General features: G+C 43.5%; 1 protein-coding gene across 1 annotated transcript; it reads right to left on the reverse strand.

Moving 5' to 3' along the window:
* Positions 1 to 239: 239 nt before the first annotated feature.
* On the reverse strand, positions 240 to 1,286 carry MOS (MOS proto-oncogene, serine/threonine kinase). The gene has a single exon (XM_042924221.1). The coding sequence runs from the start codon at positions 1,284 to 1,286 to the stop codon at positions 240 to 242; it is 1,047 nt and encodes a 348-aa protein (XP_042780155.1).
* Positions 1,287 to 22,179: the final 20,893 nt, after the last annotated feature.

A 22,179-nucleotide genomic window follows, 5' to 3' on the forward strand; every position in this document is an offset into this window, starting at 1 on the left:
GAGAGCCTGCTTGCGATTCTCCCTCTCCCTCTTTCTTTCTCGACCCCTCCTACCCCTCCTTCCCCCCCCCCCCCCAAAATAAGTTAAAAAAAGAAAAGGTATGGGAGACAAAAAAGGAGTTTTTAATAACTTTATTTTCTAAAAACCCATCCCGCAGATATGTTTTTTTTTTCTACATGGTCACTTCTTTAAAAACGAGTAGAAACAAAGACAAAGCCTATCTTGATACAGGTTTAGAGTCAGCCAAATTCAGCTCTTAAGGAGTTAAGGTCGACCAGGAGGAGTTCTGCACTTGGCCGCTGCAAGGCACTGGCCCTCCAGCAGCACTGGATGATCTTCCCCAGTCTCTTCCCAGACATGGAGTCCGTGAAGACAGCTGCTGACAGAGAAGGGCGAAGATCGTAGGCCACCACAGCATAGAGCACGTACTGCCGCTCCCCGGAGTACGGGGCCTCCTTGGTACTCATTTGCCAGAGAGTGATGGCAAAGGAATAGATGTCCGCTTTGGGCGTTACGGCCTCTCCTTTCAGGAGCTCTGGGGCTCGGTGGGTGTAGGTGCCCCCCGGGGGGTAAGGGGGAGTGCGGCAGCACGGCAGATCTTCCAGCTTCTCGGAGCACCCGAAGTCGCCGATTTTGCAGACGTCCTGCTCACTGATCAGAATGTTCGCAGGCTTCAGGTCCAAGTGTACGATGCTCTGCGAGTGAAGGAAAAGCAGGCCGTTCACGACATCTAGGGAATACTTCAGACACTTTCCCAAATTGAACTGCTCTCTGGCACAGCAGCGAGGCTCCGCGTCCTCCTCAGGGCAGCTGGTGGCACCATATATGACTTGGTGTAAAGTGACATCGCCACCGAACTCCATGATTATGGTGCCCAGGCTGTTAAAGCCTGCGGGCGTGCGCGTGCTGGCGGCCACCACCCGCACGATGTTGTCGTGGCGAAGCCTGGCGATGTTGAGCTCGGCCCAGAAGCTGCGCTGGGACGCCAGTCGGTTCTTGGTGCACCTGTTCACTTGCTTTATGGCCACCGGAACTCCGTGGTAGGTCGCCTTGTACACGGAGCCAAACCCGCCAGCTCCCAGCCTCTGCAGGAAGCACACCTGCTCCCAGTCAATGGAGCACCAGGCCAGCCGGCGCGGTAGCCGCGGGGCCCTGGGAGGAGTGCCACCCACGACGAGCTTCCCGGCCCTACCTGGCAGCTCAGCAGGGCTGCTGCAGGGCCTCGAGTCCACCGGGGGCGAAAACTCGCCGGGGAGGTAACCGCGCCGGGGAAGCGGCGAGGGCATCGCGCCTTCGAAGCGGACCCCGGAGCGACTCAGGCGAGCGAAAAGAGAAGAGGCCCCGGGAGTTTGGAAGCCTTGCTGCCGACCCCTTGGCTCCACCCAGCGTTTTTCTCCTCTTCCTTCGTTTTCCCCCAAAGGAGCCGCATCTGGGGTGTAATCAGCAAGTGTTTTTATCAGAAGGGGGAAACAATCTCGAATGAAGCACAGCCCTCTTTTTCAGATGACAGGATTTCCCTTCAATCCCTTGTAAAAACAAGCTCTTGGCTGAGAAGAGTTCACCAGATAAACAACACCGAGCTGCCCCTGGGCTCACCCCCTTTTTCCCAGTATTTCCCTAATTATAATAAATAAAACCGGCTTTTTTTTATTTTAAGCGTCATCCGCAGAACGTGATCAGTCCTCAGACTAAGGAGACCACAATAGTGCAATGAAATGATTTCACACTTTGCAGGCTATAATGATTGTCAGGGTTGTTTTCCAGCTGCATTAAATCACTTCCAGCAGTTATTGGCAGGAAGAGTTGAAATACGAACAGCTGACATTTGTTTAACCGATTACAGGGATAATTAGGTGCAACATTCATACATGGATAAAACACTAACCTCGAAGTAATCGATCCAAATAGAATCACTGATACAGGTCAAAACATCCATCTCCTAAGTTCATCAGGGGAAAGGAGAATTCTCTGACACTCCATTCAGCTTATATAGCAAATTAGCAAGACTTCTTAGCAACGTATCGACTTCCTAACAACCCTGGGCCATGGTAGTTTGGCCCACCCGGTAAGCTCACTTACAAGAGAGATTCTCGACTTCACAGCAAATGAGTTACAGAAGTGTCGAAACAGAGTCGGGCGGGGGAGAAAAAAAGAACAGATTCAGATTCAGAGCCATGATCAGAGCTTCAGATAATAACAAATAGAGAATCCTAGGAGAGGAAAAATCTGAGTAAAAATGGCACAGAATCACTACTGTCTATATGTAATGTGGACAACCAGATGTTGAAATTAAACCAGGGGCTTGCTGTGCAACCATAAATTCTTCCTTTCTAGTTTCTGTAACAACAAACTCCCTACCTCCCACTAATTTGCATTCCATATCTTTGGGGAAAAGACCAACATTACCCTATTGATAAAAAAACAGAGGAACATGTTAGGATCTACGTCTTTAAAGTTCTGTTCTTCTTGTACGGAGAGCACACAGGTGATGTTAAACTATATTTTTATGATGATAGAGCTATGCTTTTGAGATATATTCGTTCTGAGAAGATATGAGAATAAACACAAGGCATTTACATAAGCCATTTGAAGTCTGTTGAGCCCTAGGATAGGATTTCTAGTCTATACTACCCATCTGCCTTAGTATGTGATCTCGTGTATAGTGTTTAACCTGTTTGAGCTTCAGTTTTTTCACTTAAAGAAATTAGGATAATAATTACTAAACTTCTTTATTTTGGGATAAAAGTTGGGGAGTCCTGTACACATTGATAACAACAAAAGTCTAAAAAGTGTACACTTATGAAATATTTTAGTAGAAAGGGAGTTGAATCCAACCCAAAATACAAAAGGATGACAGTTGAGAGAGTAAAATAAGAAAATTCTACAGTAAGTCTATACTGCAAAATTTATTTAATAGTTGGCACATAGTTGGCACATAGGTATAATTTAGTTTCCTGGCATGAGGAATGCTGCAAATATTAGTCAAAGGAGAGTAATAGAGTGTCATAACCTTCTTGGCAAAATGACGTGACTTGTTATGTAATTTTTATTGTTAAGATAAGAGCATAGAGAGTTCATTTTCCAAAGGTTGATTTTATTTATATAAAATGTAAGGTATTAATGAAAATGTGGTACTCTACATTCACAAGCCCCAAGTTCATTATACCCATCATCTGCCAATCTGCTCAAGAGTATTTCATTGCTGGGGCGACTGGGTGGCTCAGTCGGTTAAGTGCCCAACTTCCGCTCAGGTCATGATCTCACAGGGTTTGTGATTTTGTGAGTTCGAGCTCCATATCCTGCTCTGTGCTGACAGCTCAGAGCCTGGAACCTGCTTCGGATTCTGTCTCCCTCTCTCTCTGTCCCTCCCCTGCTCGTGCTCTCTCTCTCTCTCAAAAATAAACATTAATTTTTTTTAAAGCTAATCTTTTTTTAAAAAAAGAGTATTTCATTGAATCTCCATTTTAAGACAGCCTCTGGGGCCAGATGGCCTGGGTTTCTGCCTGTCCTCCAGTTTCATCCGCCCTACCTCAGGATTGCTGTCAGGATTAACAACAGAGTTCCAGATACTTAGATCAAGGACCTGAAAAGTTATACCTAATTGCTAATTGTTTCAAATACTTAGATCAGGACCTGATAAGTAATGCCTAACTGCTAGTTATTATTTATGAAACTCATAATAAACAGTGTATAGGTGTTGATACCCATAAGACACCGATTTGTTAAACAATAGTGGTTTAAAATGTACCCTGCCAGGGCTGATGTAACTCACTACAAGCTAAACCAATCTGAAGTTTCACTAGTTTTTCCAACTTAAATTTTGAGGTTAAAGATCAAAGAGCCTACTGCCTTCTTGTAATATACTAAAAACGCAGAGGATTAAGATTAATCTGATCAAGTGCCGTAACCTCGTCATCCCCAAATAAAGGCAAAGGATGACATTTGTTGATAACAGGGTGGGCACTATCTACCCTCGAAGTGCTAATGAAACAACGGAGAGAGAGACACTGGGTGCACCCGCCGAGGAGCAAAAAAAGGCAATGATTGGAAACGCTCCGATTGGCAGCCCTTCTGTGAAGAGCTACTTCGGGATCAGGCGGACAAGGGCGTGTTGCTCACAAGCTGCGACAGCGGAAGGCCGAGTTACCAGCGCGTTGAATCTGATTTCAGTCGGAGAGACTGCGGAGCACGGGCTGCAGGAGAGAATCGCTCTTGGTGCCCGCGCAAGGTCTCCCTTCCCAAAGGGCGGCCGGGCCGGGGGGGCTCGGGCTCCGGCGTCCGGCAGCGCCTCCGCTCGCCGGCCCCGGGGGCCCAGGAGGGCGCTCTCCCCGCGCGGCTGGCGCGCAGGCAGCGGGACCAACGACGCGGGCGCCTCCCCTGCACGACGCACGCGGGGCCCTGAAGTCAGCGCGCAGCCCGGTCGGCCGCGGGCCCGGCGCTCCCCAGGGGGCGGAGAAGCACGTGGACGAGGCCGTGACGCCCGAGGCGGCCAGCGGCCCGAGGTGTGGTGTGCGCCCCGCTGCTGCGAACTTGCCCTTCGGCGTAACCAGAAGTGCGTTCGCCTTTCCATGCAGAATCGTCCCGTAATCCTCCGGAGGACGTTTTCAAAAGGCCGTCACCCTCCAGGTCGTGCCGACTACGCGCACGACCCCGCCGATGACGACCGCGTCGGAACGGCCACGGCCCTGGCTGCGCATGCGCGCCGAGTGACCACGGCTTCCCGGCGGTCTCGGGTCACAGCCCAGTTTCGGAAAGTTACAATGTGAGGGAATAGGCGTACCGAGGTCGTTGAAGTGTTGCATTGCTCTCTACAAACATGAATTAAGGTCGAAAATGCCCTTCTGCTGCTTTTTAGAACTAAAAAGCTAAAAAAAAAAAAAAGTGTACTTTGCTACGGATAAAGATTATGGAGTCAAACTTGCAAAACATTTTTTTTTTTTTTTTTTTTTTACTTAAGTAGTATTTTACTATTGATATTATTCTGAACTTTGAATTTTATGCTTCGCAATGTATCCTGGACTTGTTTCCATGTCTGTAAGCGTAGAGAGCTACTCTGGTTTCTTCCAAAATAATGTGATGGTCAAGGGCAAATCCAAGTTTTGTGGGGCTCAAAGCTTATGCAAACTGAATATTTGTAAGAAAACTATTTAAAAATTAGGCATGGAAGTGAATATTTTTTAGATGAGAAATCACAACAAATTACACAGTTTGAAAAGCTGACAACATAGTCATCATATTCAGAGAAATAACATAATTTTATTAAAGACTAATACCTGATACACCTATATATTACTTTCCCCTGCATTATGGGGGGATATACTTTTTTATCCCCTCTTCAGATGACAAGGATTCTGTCAAAATTTGATCTTGGGTAGAACAAGTAATATCAACACGAGCATTTTGTTGTTTTACTATTATGGGATTATTTTATGGAAAATTAAATCGATCCCAAACTTGTAAGGGTGTAGAGCACTTTGGGGGAGATTGCTTTTATTTAATTCTATTCGGTGTCAGCCAAACATCCAACACACCCCACCGAATGAGATGACGGATTTAGATGTGGTCATGAAGACAAGTCAGAACAAACTGCCGCTTCTCTAAAATATTTGGTCGCAGCTCTTATTTTTGCTGTACTATGTGGATCCGTACGTTTCTCGGTGAAAACTTTGTGTACCTCTATTTTTACTCTATTTAGATTTTTTTTTTTTTTTTTAGATTTTTACTCTATTTAGCTTTTCATTAGCACAGAAGTTAATGGATCTTGCTTTGCCCTGGGAATCATTAATTGCTTGGTTAGTAACAGATACAGTGTCCTGGCCAGACTTAGATGTGGAGAGAATTAATTTTATATTTATGTGTATTTCCATTCATACATGCAACTTTGGCCAATAGCGTTTATCACCCCATGTATTGTTTATAAAATTGCTTTCTTGGAACAGTATAAGAATACAAATGAAAATAAAGGGGTAAGTAGAGGCTGTTTATGATGCAGCCTTTCATAATATAAGAAAAGATATAGGACTGTAGCATGAAGTTTAAAATAATGAAGAGGCTTTGGAGCAATCATCCTAATTCCAGTCCTGGAACTAATATTTACCAGCCGGGTGGTCTTGGGTAGGTCATTTATAAAATATAAATATTGATAGTGCCCTGCTTCTCAGCTGCGTAGCACTTAGAACTGGAACATGGTAAGTACTCAATACGTGTGTTTCGATCAGATAAAACTAACCCGTAACTTGACCAGCTAAAAGTTAAAATGGCCCTAGAAAGTGGCAAAAATGCTTAGGTTTATAATGCATCTTTTAACAATATAATAAAAACTGAAATCATAAGTGAAAAATTTATATTGCTATTTAAGTTAGATACATATATGTGGTAGCCTTTTTTTAAAAACCACATTTGTAGTTCAGCACTAGCTACCCAAAGCTGGAATTTGATGAAATATGAGACTAAAAGCACACGGACAGAGATGCTAGTAATATCTGGATATTACCCATATTGTTTCCAACCCTGCACCTCGGATGGGAAGAATACGGAGTCATCTAGGTTGACCTGAGTCCCAGAGCTGATTTTTTGAAAGAGGAATTGAAAGAGATATCTAGAGTTTGGAATATCTAGAGTTTGGACCACAGCTTCGGGCAAGCCCCTAGCAGAAGTCCGTCCATTCTAGAAAGGGGAAAATGTTTATGCTGACCACCTCAAGATTTGCGCCAGTGGTAAAAGTTCATGGGCTTTATTTAGTATATGCTAAGCTGTCACTAAGTTCTCCCTAATCTATCCTGAGTATGAAATACTTACAAATTTATGAAATAAACAATGGCTGGGATGAGTCTCAAGTTTGTTTGTTTTTTTTTAATAGTAGTTTGAATACTATATGTAGTCAGACCTTAACTTAAAATGACCAATCTAAACGAATTATTCAATTATACATTTTAAATTAGAGATACAGGCCATCACTCTAATAGGCCAAATCCTCTTACATGTTAACAAGTGTATAAAATCTGAAATACACACAGGTTCCCACTTGCCAGATAGTAATGCTATGGATTGCTTGGATCGTGTCCCTGGATGGAATCTGCACACAGTACCTGCTGCTTCTGTCCATTCACAGAGGTTGGTGGCTCTCATCTGGGCTGGTTACTTGGATTTTGTGTTTTGACTCTTAAGATACAAAAATACATTTTTACTTCTGTAACGTGTATCTTCTAGCTTCTCTGCCTTTTAACTTCACAAGATTTTAAGACATTTGCAAGTGCCTTTCAAACTGGTTTTCAAAATCTTTGAGTTTAATGGTATCTTGCGATTTTTCCATATTCTTCAGACCATAAAATGCTTGTGGACATTTGAAATGGTATCTGATTGAGATTTGGTAATCTTGAATGTCTTTGTCCAATTTAGTCACAGTTTATGGGATCATTCTACTGGCATCCTTCCTTAAGCCAGAAAACACTTTTTAATAGTATGGATTTAATACTTACTAAATTCTGAATTTTTCCCTGCTAAAGTAAATGAATCAAAATAACATCATATTTGAGTAAAGGATTCAACACTAATACGGGCTATTCAGTTCGCCGTCTTTATTCATCTTTATGCTAATTCTCCTCCTGTATATCATTATAGACTCATGACTTTGCAGAGTCTCAATGTGATTTAACCAACTGCAACAATCATTGTCTTTTACTGCAAATTGATGCACCCATGGGAATCACAGCACTTGTGTTCTTTTGACACAGTCCCATTAATCTGCATTATTTCTTGTCTCCTGGCTCAGCAAGTTGCCCCAGGCTTATAACCTACCCACCCTAGACATGCAATCAGCCATTTTTTCCAACGTATCCTGGAAAGATGGAATTAGAAATCATAATAGCGAAGTTTACTCATTAGGTTCATTCTCTTAGTCCCTTGTTCCTAGCTCATTTTAGCTGACAGAATTGGAAAACATATGCTTTTTTTTTTTTTTTTTAAGCATGGGTTCATACTGTTTCTAATTCAGTTCTAACGTTATAGTTCCTAACTAAAACACTTTGCTTTTATAATTCCCTTCCCCTTTCTCTTATACTTAAGATTTTGATTCCAAACGAAATTAAGGTAATTACTAATGTTGTCTAACAAAATTATTAAATAAAGCTTAAGATTTCTTTGGCAGTTATTTTTATCCTTATACTTAATGCCACTACGGATGCGTAGTCCAATTATTTTCTGGGAGAGTCATTCATAATAATTTATTCTGAGTCTTTATAATTACATGTATCATGTATGTATATGCATATATCATATGTGATAAATATGATTTAATTTGTTTTCAATTCTGGGAGGTTATCAGCAGTTTTCTTAAGAGGTAGTGGCTTTCAGCCAAGAAGTTTTCTTCTTGTGTGGTATTCAAACCCTGGAGGAGGACAGAAGCCAATTATCAGCCTACCTGATGAGATGAGGAGTAAAGGGCAACTCAAGCAGATGAATTTCCCAAGTTCTATATGGAAATTTCATTTAGCTACATATGTTCATATATTCCACCAATATTTAATTTAGTAAACATGAGATGATAGTAAAGCCTTTAAAATTTATTTTTCGTTTTTAGCTTCCTTACACAATATGTAACATTTTTCTGCCAACTTAATAATATCACATTATATCAAAGTTTACAATGTGTAAAATCCAAATGATTCCCTAAATGGGAATCCCAACATCTTTGATTTTCCTGCAGGAAGATTTTAAGGAGGGATGTAGTATCTCATGAAACAGTCGAATTCTGTTTTATTAAGAAAGGATGGATGCTGTGTTAGTCCACCTTTTCTGAGGAGCAGATAGCATCACAAGGTTAGACACGCAAGGGACCTACAAGGGACACACAAGGAGGAAAAATAAGGAGGGACCTGGGCTGGAGGGCTGTCAGCCCGTGATGCAGTTCTGACCGTTGTGAAGGACAGAGGGAGAAAAGGAAGGTGGGGCGGAAGGGTCTTAGCCTGTAACGTAGCCCTAAGAAGGTTCAATATGGCGGACGAGGAGTCCTCAAGTCAAAGATGTCCCTTAGAGGAATCCGGTGTCTCCTAGGAATGGGCGGGCTTCTGCGTCCCTGCTGCACAGCCACTGTGTGGGAGCAGTGCTGGGAAGCTTGGCTTCAGTACAAAAACATCGTGACGGATTTTAGAGTAAGTGCAGCTTGCTGTGGGGCCACTGGCCAGCGATACGTTCTGCATTCAGTGATCTGAGAGACACTTTTCCATGGCCACCACACGTCACATATTACAAGCTTTAAAGATTTGCGTGAGGACCTGTCTACTTGGGTCAAAATTCTGACATCATTTTGTACATAATAGTTACTATTATCCTCATGTTTAATTACAGTGTAGAATTCCAGTTTTTAAAAAGCCTTTGGATAGGTTCTATTTCTTTTTGAGGTTCTTTTTAATACATCTATTAAAAAATAGATGTATTTGCTTAAAACCCATTCTAATTTTAGCTTGGTACAAATACATATATATATACTTACACACCAAATATATATATTCAACCAAACGGGTAAACACAAAGTTGTATATATGCTTGAAGGAACAGAACCCTTAGAAGTTTCTAAGCAGACCATTCTTGACAATTACAGCACCATAAGTGCTTTTTGGAAGTAGGGCATTTAAAAATTTTTTTTAAGTTGATTTATTTTTGAGAGAGAGAGAGAGAGAGAGACAGAGAGTGAGAGAGCAAGAGCGAGCAGGGGAGGGGCAGAGAGAGAGGGAGAGAGAGAATCCCAAGCAGGTTCCATGCTGTCAGTGCAGAGTCTGAGGCAGGACTTGAACTCACGAACTGTGAGATCATGACCTGAGCTGAAACCAAGAGTTAGATGCTTAACTGACTGAGCCACTCAGGTGCTCATAGGAAGGCATTTTTTAAAGCTGGTACAAAGAGAATTGTTTTATGTGTGTGTCTGGATAGATAGGTTGTGTATAAAACTGTAAGTAATTCTCTTTTTACTGATTAAAAACTTGCCTTACTCAATGCCTCTTATTAGACTAAGACTTTTAAAATACAAAACTTTTGGGGCGCCTGGGTGGCGCAGTCGGTTAAGCGTCCGACTTCAGCCAGGTCACGATCTCGCGGTCCGTGAGTTCGAGCCCCGCGTCAGGCTCTGGGCTGATGGCTCGGACCCTGGAGCCTGTTTCCGATTCTGTGTCTCCCTCTCTCTCTGCCCCTCCCCCGTTCATGCTCTGTCTCTCTCTGTCCCCAAAATAAATAAAAAACGTTGAAAAAAAATAAATAAAAAAAAAAATACAAAACTTTTAAACCCATTTCTACATAAAATATATAATGTATCTTCTTAGCACCTCTTGTTAGACTAAGACTTGTTATATTTGAAATACAAACAATACATTTCTCACTTGGCCCTCTGCAGTCTGGACCTATCTAAGGAGAGATTTATATCATTTTCATCTACTCTAAAGTACTCAAATGTGCTACCTTTAATGGACAAAAATAATCCTAATTATTTCTAGAGTGTCTCCTTGCCAGCTTGAGGATTTCAGTGCTAATGCTTTAAGGCTTAATCTTACATGAAATTAAAAACACACTTTATAGTGAAGGTCCTGGCTCCCCTGGCTCCTCTCTTTGGAAACAGAACATCAGGAGACTTGTTGGAACTCCACAGTAGGTGATTTTAGGTGATTCTGGAGGAGGAAGAACCTATTACTAGAAGATCTTTTAGCTCTTGTTGAGAGGAAAAGCTGGAGTATAGTCTTCGTAGTCATACTTGGGCAAGTAGTGGAAAGAGAATCTTCTTGAAGGCTTCCCCTCAGTCTCTCTCTCAACATCTTTAATGAGGTTTTGGCTGCTTTCTTGGCAACTTGTGTCAGATCCTAATCTCCTCTTCCGTGCACCCCATGAATCAATGTGGTTGGCATGGTGTTTGCCCTGGTTTTCCTTCAGGTGTTTCTGGCAAAAACCGGGGTGGTAAGGGGGATGTGGAGGTGTGTCTAATTCCTGTGCTCAGCTGGGGTGATTTTGCATGCTCTAGAACCCTCATGCTATTTCAGGGTAATAGTTTAGGTCGCGGTGAGGATTCCAAAGACTCCTTCTTCGCAAGTCCTAATAACAGTCCCTTTCAGATGTGCTCTCTACACGTTCACACTTTTCAAGGAGAGCTTCCTTTCTATAGGACCATGATAAATCAGTTCTTACGCTACTCTTGAGAAGGGAAAAGCTGGCACAGGGTAATCGCCAGGCCTGACTGGCCCCCTTGAAATGTTTGCACAATTAAGTCATTTTGGACTTTTACTTCTCCGTAAGTTCCAGTGGTGAAGGGGGTCTTTTCATTTATTAGGGCCCTCGGGCCTAGCTAATTATCATATGCTCTTTCTCTCGGCCGTAATGATTGGTTCAGGAAGTCCCAGTTTCAGGAATTCTCTAGACCAATGAAGAACTAGTAGCCCCTTAGGCAAGTGCCTACCTGAGAGAGAAGTGAATGCAGAATAAAGCACAGCAAAGATGTGGTCAAAGAGAGATGGGGATCGAATAACAACGTTTGAATTCTGAGAACTAATTCTGCATGAAGCAAGGCACTGTGCACGCGTCAGTTATGTGATGCAGTAAATAGATTACCTTTGGGGAGAGAGTGGATGTGAGAAAGTCCCCACGGTGGCTGACATAGGATTTCCCTCCAGTTTGGTGAGACAGGAGCCGTGCTCCCCAGTCGCCCTTTCTCACCTGTTACCCAGGGGCAATCCTTTCCAACTTTCCAAGCTGGGTGTTGGGTATTTACGAATTCTCGCACATACACCCGCCACTCTCTTATTTCAGACTGGGTGGTGGTTCTAGTCTATAACATAGCTACCATCTTGGGTTTCCCTTTACTTTTACTCTTGGGATTCTCTTTGACTCTCTGTTGGTTTGGATTTTCTTTTTCTTGCATTCTGCACCTTCCTCTTGTCTGGTTTATTTTAATTTTTTTAAGTTTATGTATTTATTTTGAGAGAGACAGAGACAGCACGAGCAGGGGAGGGGCAGAGAGAGAGAGAGAGAAAAAAAGAGAGAGAGAGAGAGAGAGAGAGAGAATCCCAAGCAGGCTCCATGCGGTCAGCACAGAGCCCGACACAGGGCTTGATCCCATGCACCATGAGATCATGACCTGAACCAAAGTCAAGAGTCTGATGCTCAACCCACTGAGCTGCTCAGGCACCCACCTGCCTTAGTTTTTAAAGCAGCTGATGAGATGTCCAGTGCTTTTATATCCTGGGTGCTTTTCATGTAACTAATTTTTCATTTGTGGAAGTTCTTAGGATAGCCTCTGAATTCGATATCTCTTGTTGCATAACAGATGGCCCCAAGGCTTAGTGGGGTTTATATCTCACGTATGTTGCCTCATAATTTTTGTGTGGTCAGGAATCGAAGCACAGCTTAGCTGAACTCTGTAGCTCAGAGGCTTTCAGAACTTGCAGTCAAGGTTTCAGCTGGGGCTGCAGTAAGGGTTTCTGTAGTGTTCCTCTGCTTTCACAGACTTCCTATCAGACACTCTGTAATCTAGAAGATAATGGAACAGTCTTTAAACCGCTGAGAGAAAAACTAGGCATCCATCTATTAATCTTGAGCAAAAATGGCACTCAAAAATGAAGCTGTAATAGCCTTCTTTTTTTTCCCTTTTCTGAAACCAGCAATAGCCTCCTGAGGCAAACAAAAACAGAAAGAATTTATTCTCTGTAGACCCATGCTATCACAAGTGTTAAAGGAAGAACATTAAGCAAAAGGAAGATGATGGTGGATAGAAACCTGGACATACACAAAGGAATAGAGATTATTGAAAATAGTAAAGAGGTAGCTAATTGTTCTTATTTTAAAAAGTTTCTTGAAGGGTACCTGGGTGGCTCAGTCAGTTAAGTGTCTAACTCTTGATTTCGGCTTGGACCATGACCTCATGGTTTGTGAGATCGAGCCCTGTGTTGGGCTCTGTGTTGGGTGTAGAGCCTGCTTGGGATCCACTCTCTCCCTTTCCTTCGGCATCCACCTCAAGAAAAGTTTTTTTTTTAAATTTTTTTAATGTTTATTTATTTTTGAGAGAGAGAGACAGAGAGAGACAGAGCATGAGTGGGGGATGGCCGAGAGAGGGGGAAACACAGAATCCAAAGCAGGCTCCAGGCTCTGAGCTCTGAGCCGTCTGCATAGAGCCCGACGTGGGGCTCAAACTCTTGAACCATGAGATCATGACCTGAGCCGAAGTCAGATGCTTAACCAACTGAGCCACCCAGGTGCCACCCACCCCCAATAAAGTTTTTTAAAAAGCAACTGAATACTTAAAAGAATATTAATAACGTATTGTTGGGTTTAAAACGTATGTAGTAGAAAGCATGACAACAGTAGCACAAAGGAACAAAGGGGAGAAGAAACATGGTGTAAGGTTTACATTATAACTGAAGTGATATATTACATAGGTGGACTATAATAAGCATGTATATTGGAACTTTAGAGAAACCACTAAAACAATAAGATGAAGAGGCATAGCTAATAAGCCAATGGGGGAGATAAAAAAAAATCTTAAAACTTACTCAACCCCAAAGAAGGCAGGAAAAATGGAACAAATTATAGATATGAAATAAAAAGCAAATAGTGAAATGACAAAGTCTATCTATCTATCTATCTATCTATCTATCGATTTGTTTTAAGGAACTAGAACATGCAATTATGGAGGCTTGGGCAAGGCCAGAATCTGCAGGGTGGGTTGGGTTGTCTGGCGGAAGAGTCACGTAAGATTGGCAGTTCACTGAGGGAAGGATGACGGGGGGGATCTGGATGCCCGGAAGAAGCATTGAGTCCTGAAGAAGGCTATGGGAAGTCCCTCACAGTGTCGCCTGGACACCTCGCGTGGCAGATTCACTCCTTGGAAGACACATGTACCTCCACCCTGGTTGTCCGGTCATTCCGCCGAGTCTTCTGGGAGTGAAGGGATTCTTGAGCACCGCCTATAGCCTCTGGCTTCCCTGTTGTCTGAATGAATGTTCATTCATTCAAAGCATCATGGGGCCCGTAAAATCTATAACTGGGCAAAGTCTCAAAGATACCCATCTCACCAATGATTTCTTCTAGGTCTTAAACCTTTTGGTATATATTTCCATCGTAATTTTGACATGCCAGTTCTCTAAGTCTGGAATATGAACTCTTGATTAGGATACTCCAAATTCTAACTGTCCCTATGGAGAAAATCGGTGTTTCTCTCTCTCTCTCTCTCTCTCTCTCTCTCTCTCTCTCTCTCCTGTATTTATCTCTGGATATGGAACACAGTGTATGCATTAGTATTGAACCTCCGCCCCCTCATCCCCCCAGTAGTGTGACAAGCAGATATACAGACCTTCCGGAGACAGAGTCGGGGAGACCCCTCCATGATGCCCTTGCATCCAGAGAGAGTTGACTGCCGAGTTCTCATGGGATTCCGCTCAGTGGGGCTCCACTTCTACCTGTAAGGTTGGAGCCACAAGGAGCAGGTGGGAAAATGACCCAGGTGTCCAGGAGCCAAGGTTTCTTACGAAGCTGACATAGTAGGCTTGGCTGGGTTGCTTAGCTGGTGTCCATTCAGAGTGGCTGCTGGGGCTCTTGATGAAGGTGGCTGGGAAAACGGGACGTGTGAAACTCCGTGGTTGTAAGGGGAAGGTGTTCATGTTATAAGAAGCATCTCAGCACCTCTCGTCATAAAGATTGCGAGTGTGGGGTCTCAGTGGCTTAACTGCTGGATTATGTGGTTAGATTGGAATTTCCCAAAGGGATAATACGGATCAGTGAGGAGATAATGTCACAATTACTCCTCCAGCTGGGGGAGGCATTTGAACAGTGCCGGCCCCGCTTGGAACAACCTGTAACCTTGTCATCGTGGTGGTTCGATAATGTGGCCAGCAGCCAGGTGCCAAATACCTGGCAGTCCAGACCCTTCGTGTTCTGAAAGCAAATGCCTATGCATGGTTAGGGGCTGAGCAGAAGCCCAAAGCCAAGAGCTTCGCTTTTAGGAAATCTCTGCTTCCGCAGAGTAGGGGGAGCTGTCATGACACTCCAAAGCCAGGGGCATTGTCTTCTCCCTCACGAATCACATGCATGTTTGCTCCACGTTTGCTCGACAACTGTTTGCACTGAATTTCTGTAGGCTATTTATTTGCAAGGTCTAGGAAAGCATAGTAAGTCTAGGAGTCCTGCGATCTTAGTAAAGGGCAGTCAGTCAGTGATCTGACACGTAAAATCTAGAAACCTTGGTCCATCTTTTTCATCCTGTACTGTAGCGATGGGGAAGAAATCAGGAAAATGATAAATGCGGGTAGGCCCTTGCACCCAGAATAGCAGCCTAAAGATGAATCCATTGTACGTATCCGTTAGTTCTCGGGACCGGACTTGATGGGGAGGTATTAACGTGTGCATAGCCAGGGATGCCTTCATGTGTCCTCTGTGGCTTTCAATTTTGAATGCACATCACAAGACATTTCTGGGGCACCTGCCAAATTCCAGCAGTTAATGGAAAAGTAATTGGGGGCTATCCATTATCTAGAATGGTCGGTTTGGCTTGAGCCCTGGAGGTGGGTGGAGCACGTATACAGTTGTCCCTAGACAAGCACCTATTCTGTTAGGCGTCTATACGACACATGGGGTGTGGGTGCCATTCCACGGACTGGCTTGAAAAAATGCCGCTGTCACCAACTGGGCCTTTCCTTGTATTAGTTACAGAAAGTTAATGTTTAATAACAATTGTAAGAGGCTTAAAAAGGATCCTTCCCCAGTTTTTGGACCCCTTTGGAATTCACTCAGACTCATCACATGAAGGTTGTGACACTACACGCACAGCAGCACACCCTCCTGGGGGGCCACCTCTGCTCCACACTGTGGCCTCTGGGACGTGATCAGATTTGCATTAAAAAATTTTTTTTTAGTGTTTATTTATTTTTGGGAGAGAGAGCAGGAGAGGGACAGAGAGAGGGAGACACAGAATCCGAAGCAGGCTCCAGGCTCCGAGCTGTCAGCCCAGAGCCCGACGCGGGGCTCGAACTCACAGACCGTGAGATCGTGACCTGGGCCAAAGTCAGACGCTTAACCGAATGAGCCACCCAGGCGCCCCCAGATTTGCAGTTTTAGAAAGTTTCTTTCGTGGGCGCCTGGGTGGCTCAGTCGGTTAAGCGTCAGACTCTTGATTTCAGCTCAGGTCATGAGTTCACGGTTGGTGAGTCGGAGCCCTACGTGGGGCTCTGTGCTGACAGCGTAGAGCCTGCTTGGGAGTCTCTCCCTGCCCCTCTCTCTGCCTCTCTCTCTCAAAATAAATGAATAAACTTAAAACAAAAGTGTCTTTTGGTAGTTATGGGAAAATGGATTGGATGCCAACAAGCCTGGAGGAAGGTAGCCACCTGGGAGGGCATTCTAGTAAGCCCCGACTTGGAATTAGAGGAGTCCGCCCACCTCGTCCAGGGCTACCAGGCCCACCACGCACTCCCGGAGGGTTCGAATCGTTTCAGAACTTTGTTGTTTTAGGTCTAGCTGCAAAAGAGTGAGGTCGAAGGAAAGATGTGGACCTTGATCACAGAGGCAGGCTGTCTGCACAGTCTACCACTTAGTGGGTCCGCTAAGCCCACCAGCGGACGGAACACGCAGAAGGCCAAGGGTGAAGTGCACACAGTGCCCCGGGAATACCCAGGAGACCGATTTGACTTAGGCTGAGGAGGCCCCAGCAGCCAGAAGGCCACCTTGTGGTTCACAGTTTCGGGCACATTTGGATTCCCAGACCCCAGGGCACTTTCCTGTCCTGTGCACACAGCAGTTAGAGCCGGGGATTTCTTGACTAGTTGGTGCCAGATGGGGCAAGAGAAGGAAAAGTTCCTGGGAGGAAGGGAGGATAAGGGGGGATGCGGATTCAAGGGGAAGAGCTGGAACGTTATCTCTATGTTCTTTGTAGGGTAAAGGGGTTGCAAAAGTTGTTATAATGTTATAATGATCCCTCATAACTTTCATCCTTGCTGTGTTGTTGTTGTTGTTGCTGTTGTTGTTGTGGACGTGCACCTAGTCCACTGTGCTGTCTTTAAGGACATCACCCTGAGGGGTAAGAGTTTTCTCATCCTATTATGAATAGAATTCTTTTACTTTTGTTATGTGAGATTTTGGCAGACTCTTTTTCTGGAACCATCTCCGGGTTCACAGGGAATTTATGTAGGTGAGATCAGAGGTTTTCAAACTTTTGGGGCTCAGAATCTGTCAATCTACATTCCGCAGCCCCCACCAATAATATAAAAGGTTCATTTATTTAATTTTCCAATAGGTATTATATCCGTAAGTATCAAATGATACCCAAGGAAAAGACCTCCCTGCCAGCTTGTTCTTCTGTCCATTGCTTCCTCCTACCCATGGAAACCATTCTTACTGGATTCTATGTATCTTTTCAGAGTTTATGTATATCCAAGTAGACACAGATACAGAGCCTTATTTTTCTCTATTTTTACACAAAAGGTGGCTCATTATGTACCTTGTTCTGAATGTTATCTTTTATTTACATTATATCTTAGGGGAATTTCCATTGTGAGTACAGATAGCTACTGATTGGTTTTTATCTACATATTATCCATTATACTGATGTGTTATAATTTATTTAAACCTTCTTTTCTTTTTCCAGTATGTACTCCCCCCACATTTTATTTTATTGAGATATAATTGTCATACAGCACTGTATATGTAAGTGTAGGGTAACAGCATAATTATTCAACTTAAATATATTGTGAATTATTACCTAAATAAGTTTAGTTAACAGCCATCATCTCATATAGATACAGATACCAAAAAAAAAAAAAAAAAGGAAAGAAAAATTTTTTTCTTTGTAGTGAGAATTCTTTTTTTCTTTTTTAATGTTTGTTTATTTTAGAGAGAGAGAGAGAGAAACAGAGTGTGAGCAGTGGAAGGGGCAGAGAGAGAGGAAGACACAGAATCCAAAGCAGGCTCTCAGAGCCTGATGCAGGGCTTGAACTCATGAACCGTGAGATCATGACCTGAGCCAAAGTCAGACTCTTAACCAACTGAGCCACCCAGCAGCCCCTCCTTGTAGTGAGAACTCTTAAGAACTCTTAAGATTTCTTCTAGGGGGGCCTGGATGGCTCAGCATCTGACTCTTGATTTCGGCTCAGGTTATGGTCTCATGGTTCGTGAGACTGAGCCTCACATCCAGCCCTGCGCTAACAGCTTGGGATTCTCTTTCTCTTGCTCTCTCACTCTTCCTGTCTCTCTGCCCTTCCCCTGCTCACATGTGCTCTGTTTCTCAAAATAAATAAGTAAACATTTTTAAAAAAAGATTTATTCTAACAACTTTCATATACCATATAGCAGTGGTAGTTAAATCGTCAGCATGTTGTACATTATTACATCCATAGTACTTTTCTTTTTTTACTTTATAACTGAAAGTTTACAGCTTTGACCACCTTCTTTCAGTTCTCCCCCACCCCTACCTCCTGCTGCTAGTAACCACAGATCTGGTCTCTCTTTTTTTCCCACTTTGGATTCCTTCCACAAAAACGTGAGATCCTACAGTATGTGTCTTTCTCTGATGTGTTTCACTTAGCGTAATCCCCTCAAGGTCCATCCGGTGCTGGTCTCAGATGGCAGGCAGGATTACTTCCTTTTAATGGCTTAATTTTCTGTATCTTTACCTCTATCTCTACGTATATATCACATCTTTAGTCATTCATTTGTTGGTGGGCACTTACGTTGTTTCCATGTCTTGGCAATTATAAATAATGGTGTCCCGTGAAAAAAGAGGCTGGTTCAGCTTGCAACTTTAACAACTGTACAAGTGCTTTTCCCCAGGATAATTATATGTTGGTATACAGCAGAAATGCCTTAAGTATACACCCTATTCAAACGATGGAGATTTCATAAAAGCAAAACTTTTAAGCACTTTACTAGACATAGTTCTAAGTGAAACTGCCTCTTTTTTTTTTTTAGTGGGAGTGTGAGACGGTGAAGAAACAATACCTTACTAGCACAGTCTGTTGCCTTGAATAATGCTGAGGGTCCGGCAGTTTTGCCCACCTTTCCTTTTGCATCCCAAACACAAATACCAACCGAGAGCTGAGTGAAACAAGCGGGGACGATCGCCGTCTTCTAGAGTTCCTGAGGGGGATTCTCGGGGACCCCACAGGGGTCCACGCAGCACCCCTCATGAGCTGCTCGTGAAGACAGAAATGAGAAGGGCGTTAAGCCTTGGGGTTATTTCAATCTTCAGAGGTTGGGCTGAAGAGGAGAAGGGCCCACCAGAAGAAAATGAGGTAGAAAGACATCCAGGAGGATGAAGATGTCATTACAAGAATGAGGAAGCCAAGAGTAGAAGGAAGAAAGCCTGATTTGAGTGTGTCCGAAACAGGAGAAGAAATGGTCGTATTAACCATGTTTGTTATTTTCTCTGTGCTGATGCTTTGACATCTGGGGCCTTGCTGATCTTGGATGGTCTGCCCCTTCCGGGGTTACCAGTTCCTAGAGATACTGGATGAGTCATTCCTGAGCACACTTTTCAAAAACAACCCAGCCAGTCCAGAGCCCATATCCCCAGCTCTCACATTCTGGGCCGCCTATCCCCTGCCCTGACCACCCAGGGCCACCTACCAGACAACAAGGGACATCCTGTGCCCCAGAGCCCACTGAAGTGATTCGAGGTAGTCAATCCTAAGCCTGCCTGCCCTACCTTGCCTGCTCCTTCTCGTGGAAACCGCAGTAAAGCTCTTGTCCACAGTGGCTCCCTCTCCTCCTGCCTCTTTACCTCCCAGTGCTTCCCCAGGGGCCCAGCAATGGTGTGGCCTTCCTCTGCCTTTAGGAACGATGAGTAACGGACTGTCAAAATTTTCCCGGTCCGTTGTTGGCCTTACCATACCTCGAATTTTCTATCAATACACTCTATTTTAAAACAACAGTGATGGCGAATGCAGGTAAGTCCTTTAGGACATTTTGCTGCAAAGAACAGAAAAATGGGGGGTAAGCTGGAAGGGAATATGGGATCCAGATAGTGTGCCCCATTCGCAGGACACATTGCTGACGGTAATGATCTTACACACAGGGGAAAAGTAATGATTTTACTTTAACAGGGGGCCGCAGGGGAGGTGGGACCCAGTGCAGAAATGGAGTCGCTGGTCTTAAGTATGTGGACAATAGATGGTTAGATTCAGTGGCCAAAACATATGGAAATTCTCTTCTGTTTGCTTCTGTTTTCTTAGTAAAACATGAAGTAAGGCCACCAGCTGGGACTGGACTGGAGAGCAGTGTGGAAGATTTGTGACAAGTGAGGAAATGGGACTTGGAAAAAGGCAGAGAAATTTGTTTAGGACAGGACAGTAAGACCTCTAGACAACACCAAGCACTCATTGGAGGTCCGGGGGTTGTAAAGTTTAGGTGAGACGAGTTCGCCTGAATGTGTGGTTTTCCTAAGGAAGAGACACAGAGTAGATGGTTTAAAATTTTATTTAATTTTAGACTTTTCATTTTAGAACAGTTTTACATTTACAGAAAAGTTGTAAGAGAGTACAGAGAGTTCGCAGATAGCCCACACTCAGTTTCCCCTATTACTAACAGCTTGCCTTGCACGGCACATTTAACGATCGGTATGGAAACATTATTAACAATAGTCCATACTTTGTTCAGATGACCTTAGTTTTTCCCTGTTTTCTGCCCCAGGATCCCATGTAGGGTACATGATATTTTCTTGTCATGTCTACTCAGGCTTGTCATGCCTATGGCAGTTTCTTAGACTTTCCTTGTTTTTGATGACCTTGACAGGTTTAAGGAGTCTTGGTCAAGCATTTTGCAGAATGATGTCCCCCATTTGGGATTTGTCTGATGTTTCCCTCATGACTCGACTGGGCTTACAGGTTTCTGGAAGGAAGATTATGGAAGTAAAGTGCCATGTTCATCACATCACATCAAGGGTGTAAAGTATCGACATGACTCACCTCTGTTGGCGTTGACCTTGATCACATGGCTGAGGGAGAGTTTGTCATGTTTCTCTACTATGAAGTCACTCTTTTTACCCCCCTTTTCCATACTGTGCTCATTGGAAAGAAGTCACTCTGTGCAGCCCTTCCTGGAGAGGCAAGGGATTATGCGGTTGCACATATACATAAGTTATTTGGATTCTTCTGCACAACAGATGTGTCTGTTCTCTCCCCTGTTCAATCGTTTATTTATATCAATATGCAGGCGTGGATATTTACTTTACACTTTGGGTAATGATCCAATACTACTTTATCTTGTTGCTCAAATCACTCCAGCTTTGGCCACTGGGAACCCTTTCAATTAATTACTGGGTCCCTTTGACACACCCCTCTCATTATGGGCTCTTATTTCTATTTTGAGCACTTCCTTGCTTTCGGACACTGAAAGACGTTCAAGGCTCATTTTACGTGTTTCCTGTTTGAGAAGCAGCCATTTATCCAGTGCTGTTGTTTTAAATTTATTTTTATCCTTGTAACTGTAAACTATTCAAAAACTAAACGCACAGCTCAGAGAGTTGTTACAAAGAACACAACCTCCCAGCCTCTCAGGGCCGTTTGTGCAATCTTTTCCCAGCTCCACGATGACATCATGTTGGTAGCTTGAAAATTGGCCATGGTGGTAGTGTTTACATGATGGAAATCAGGAAATGCTACAAGCCCAGGCTTTCTTTTCCCCCTGGAGAGCCAGTTGTTAAATACCAGCACACCACTGCTTGTAACTGCCACCCAAGTCAAGAAATAAAACCACAAACTAATAAATAAAATGTTGCCAGCTACCCCAGTAACCCCTCTGTGTATCCCATCATAACCGTCTCTATCCAAAAGTAACCACTACCCTGACTTTTATAGTAATCACTTCCGTGTAAGTGTGTGTGTGTGTGTGTGCACGCACGCGCGTGTGTTTAATGGTTTTTATCAACCATGGGTCCATCCCTAGACACTATGGTTAATATCACACATTATTTTTACCTTGCTGTGTACTTTAAGGTCTTTAATCTACAGATTCTCTATCTCTTTTTTTTTTCTTTACAAATTATCTGTTGAAACACATGTGCCATTTTATCTGTAGTCCTTCCCCTGTCTGGATACTCACGGTATCGTTCAACATATTGCTTTGTACTCTGTTATTTCAAATTGACATTGATAGAATATTCCACCTAACAACAACAGCATACACGTTCTCTTCAAGTGTGTGTGGAATATATTACGAAGACCACAT

Source organism: Panthera leo, chromosome F2 (genome assembly GCF_018350215.1).
Source record: "Panthera leo isolate Ple1 chromosome F2, P.leo_Ple1_pat1.1, whole genome shotgun sequence".
Classification (NCBI taxonomy): Eukaryota; Metazoa; Chordata; class Mammalia; order Carnivora; family Felidae; genus Panthera; species Panthera leo.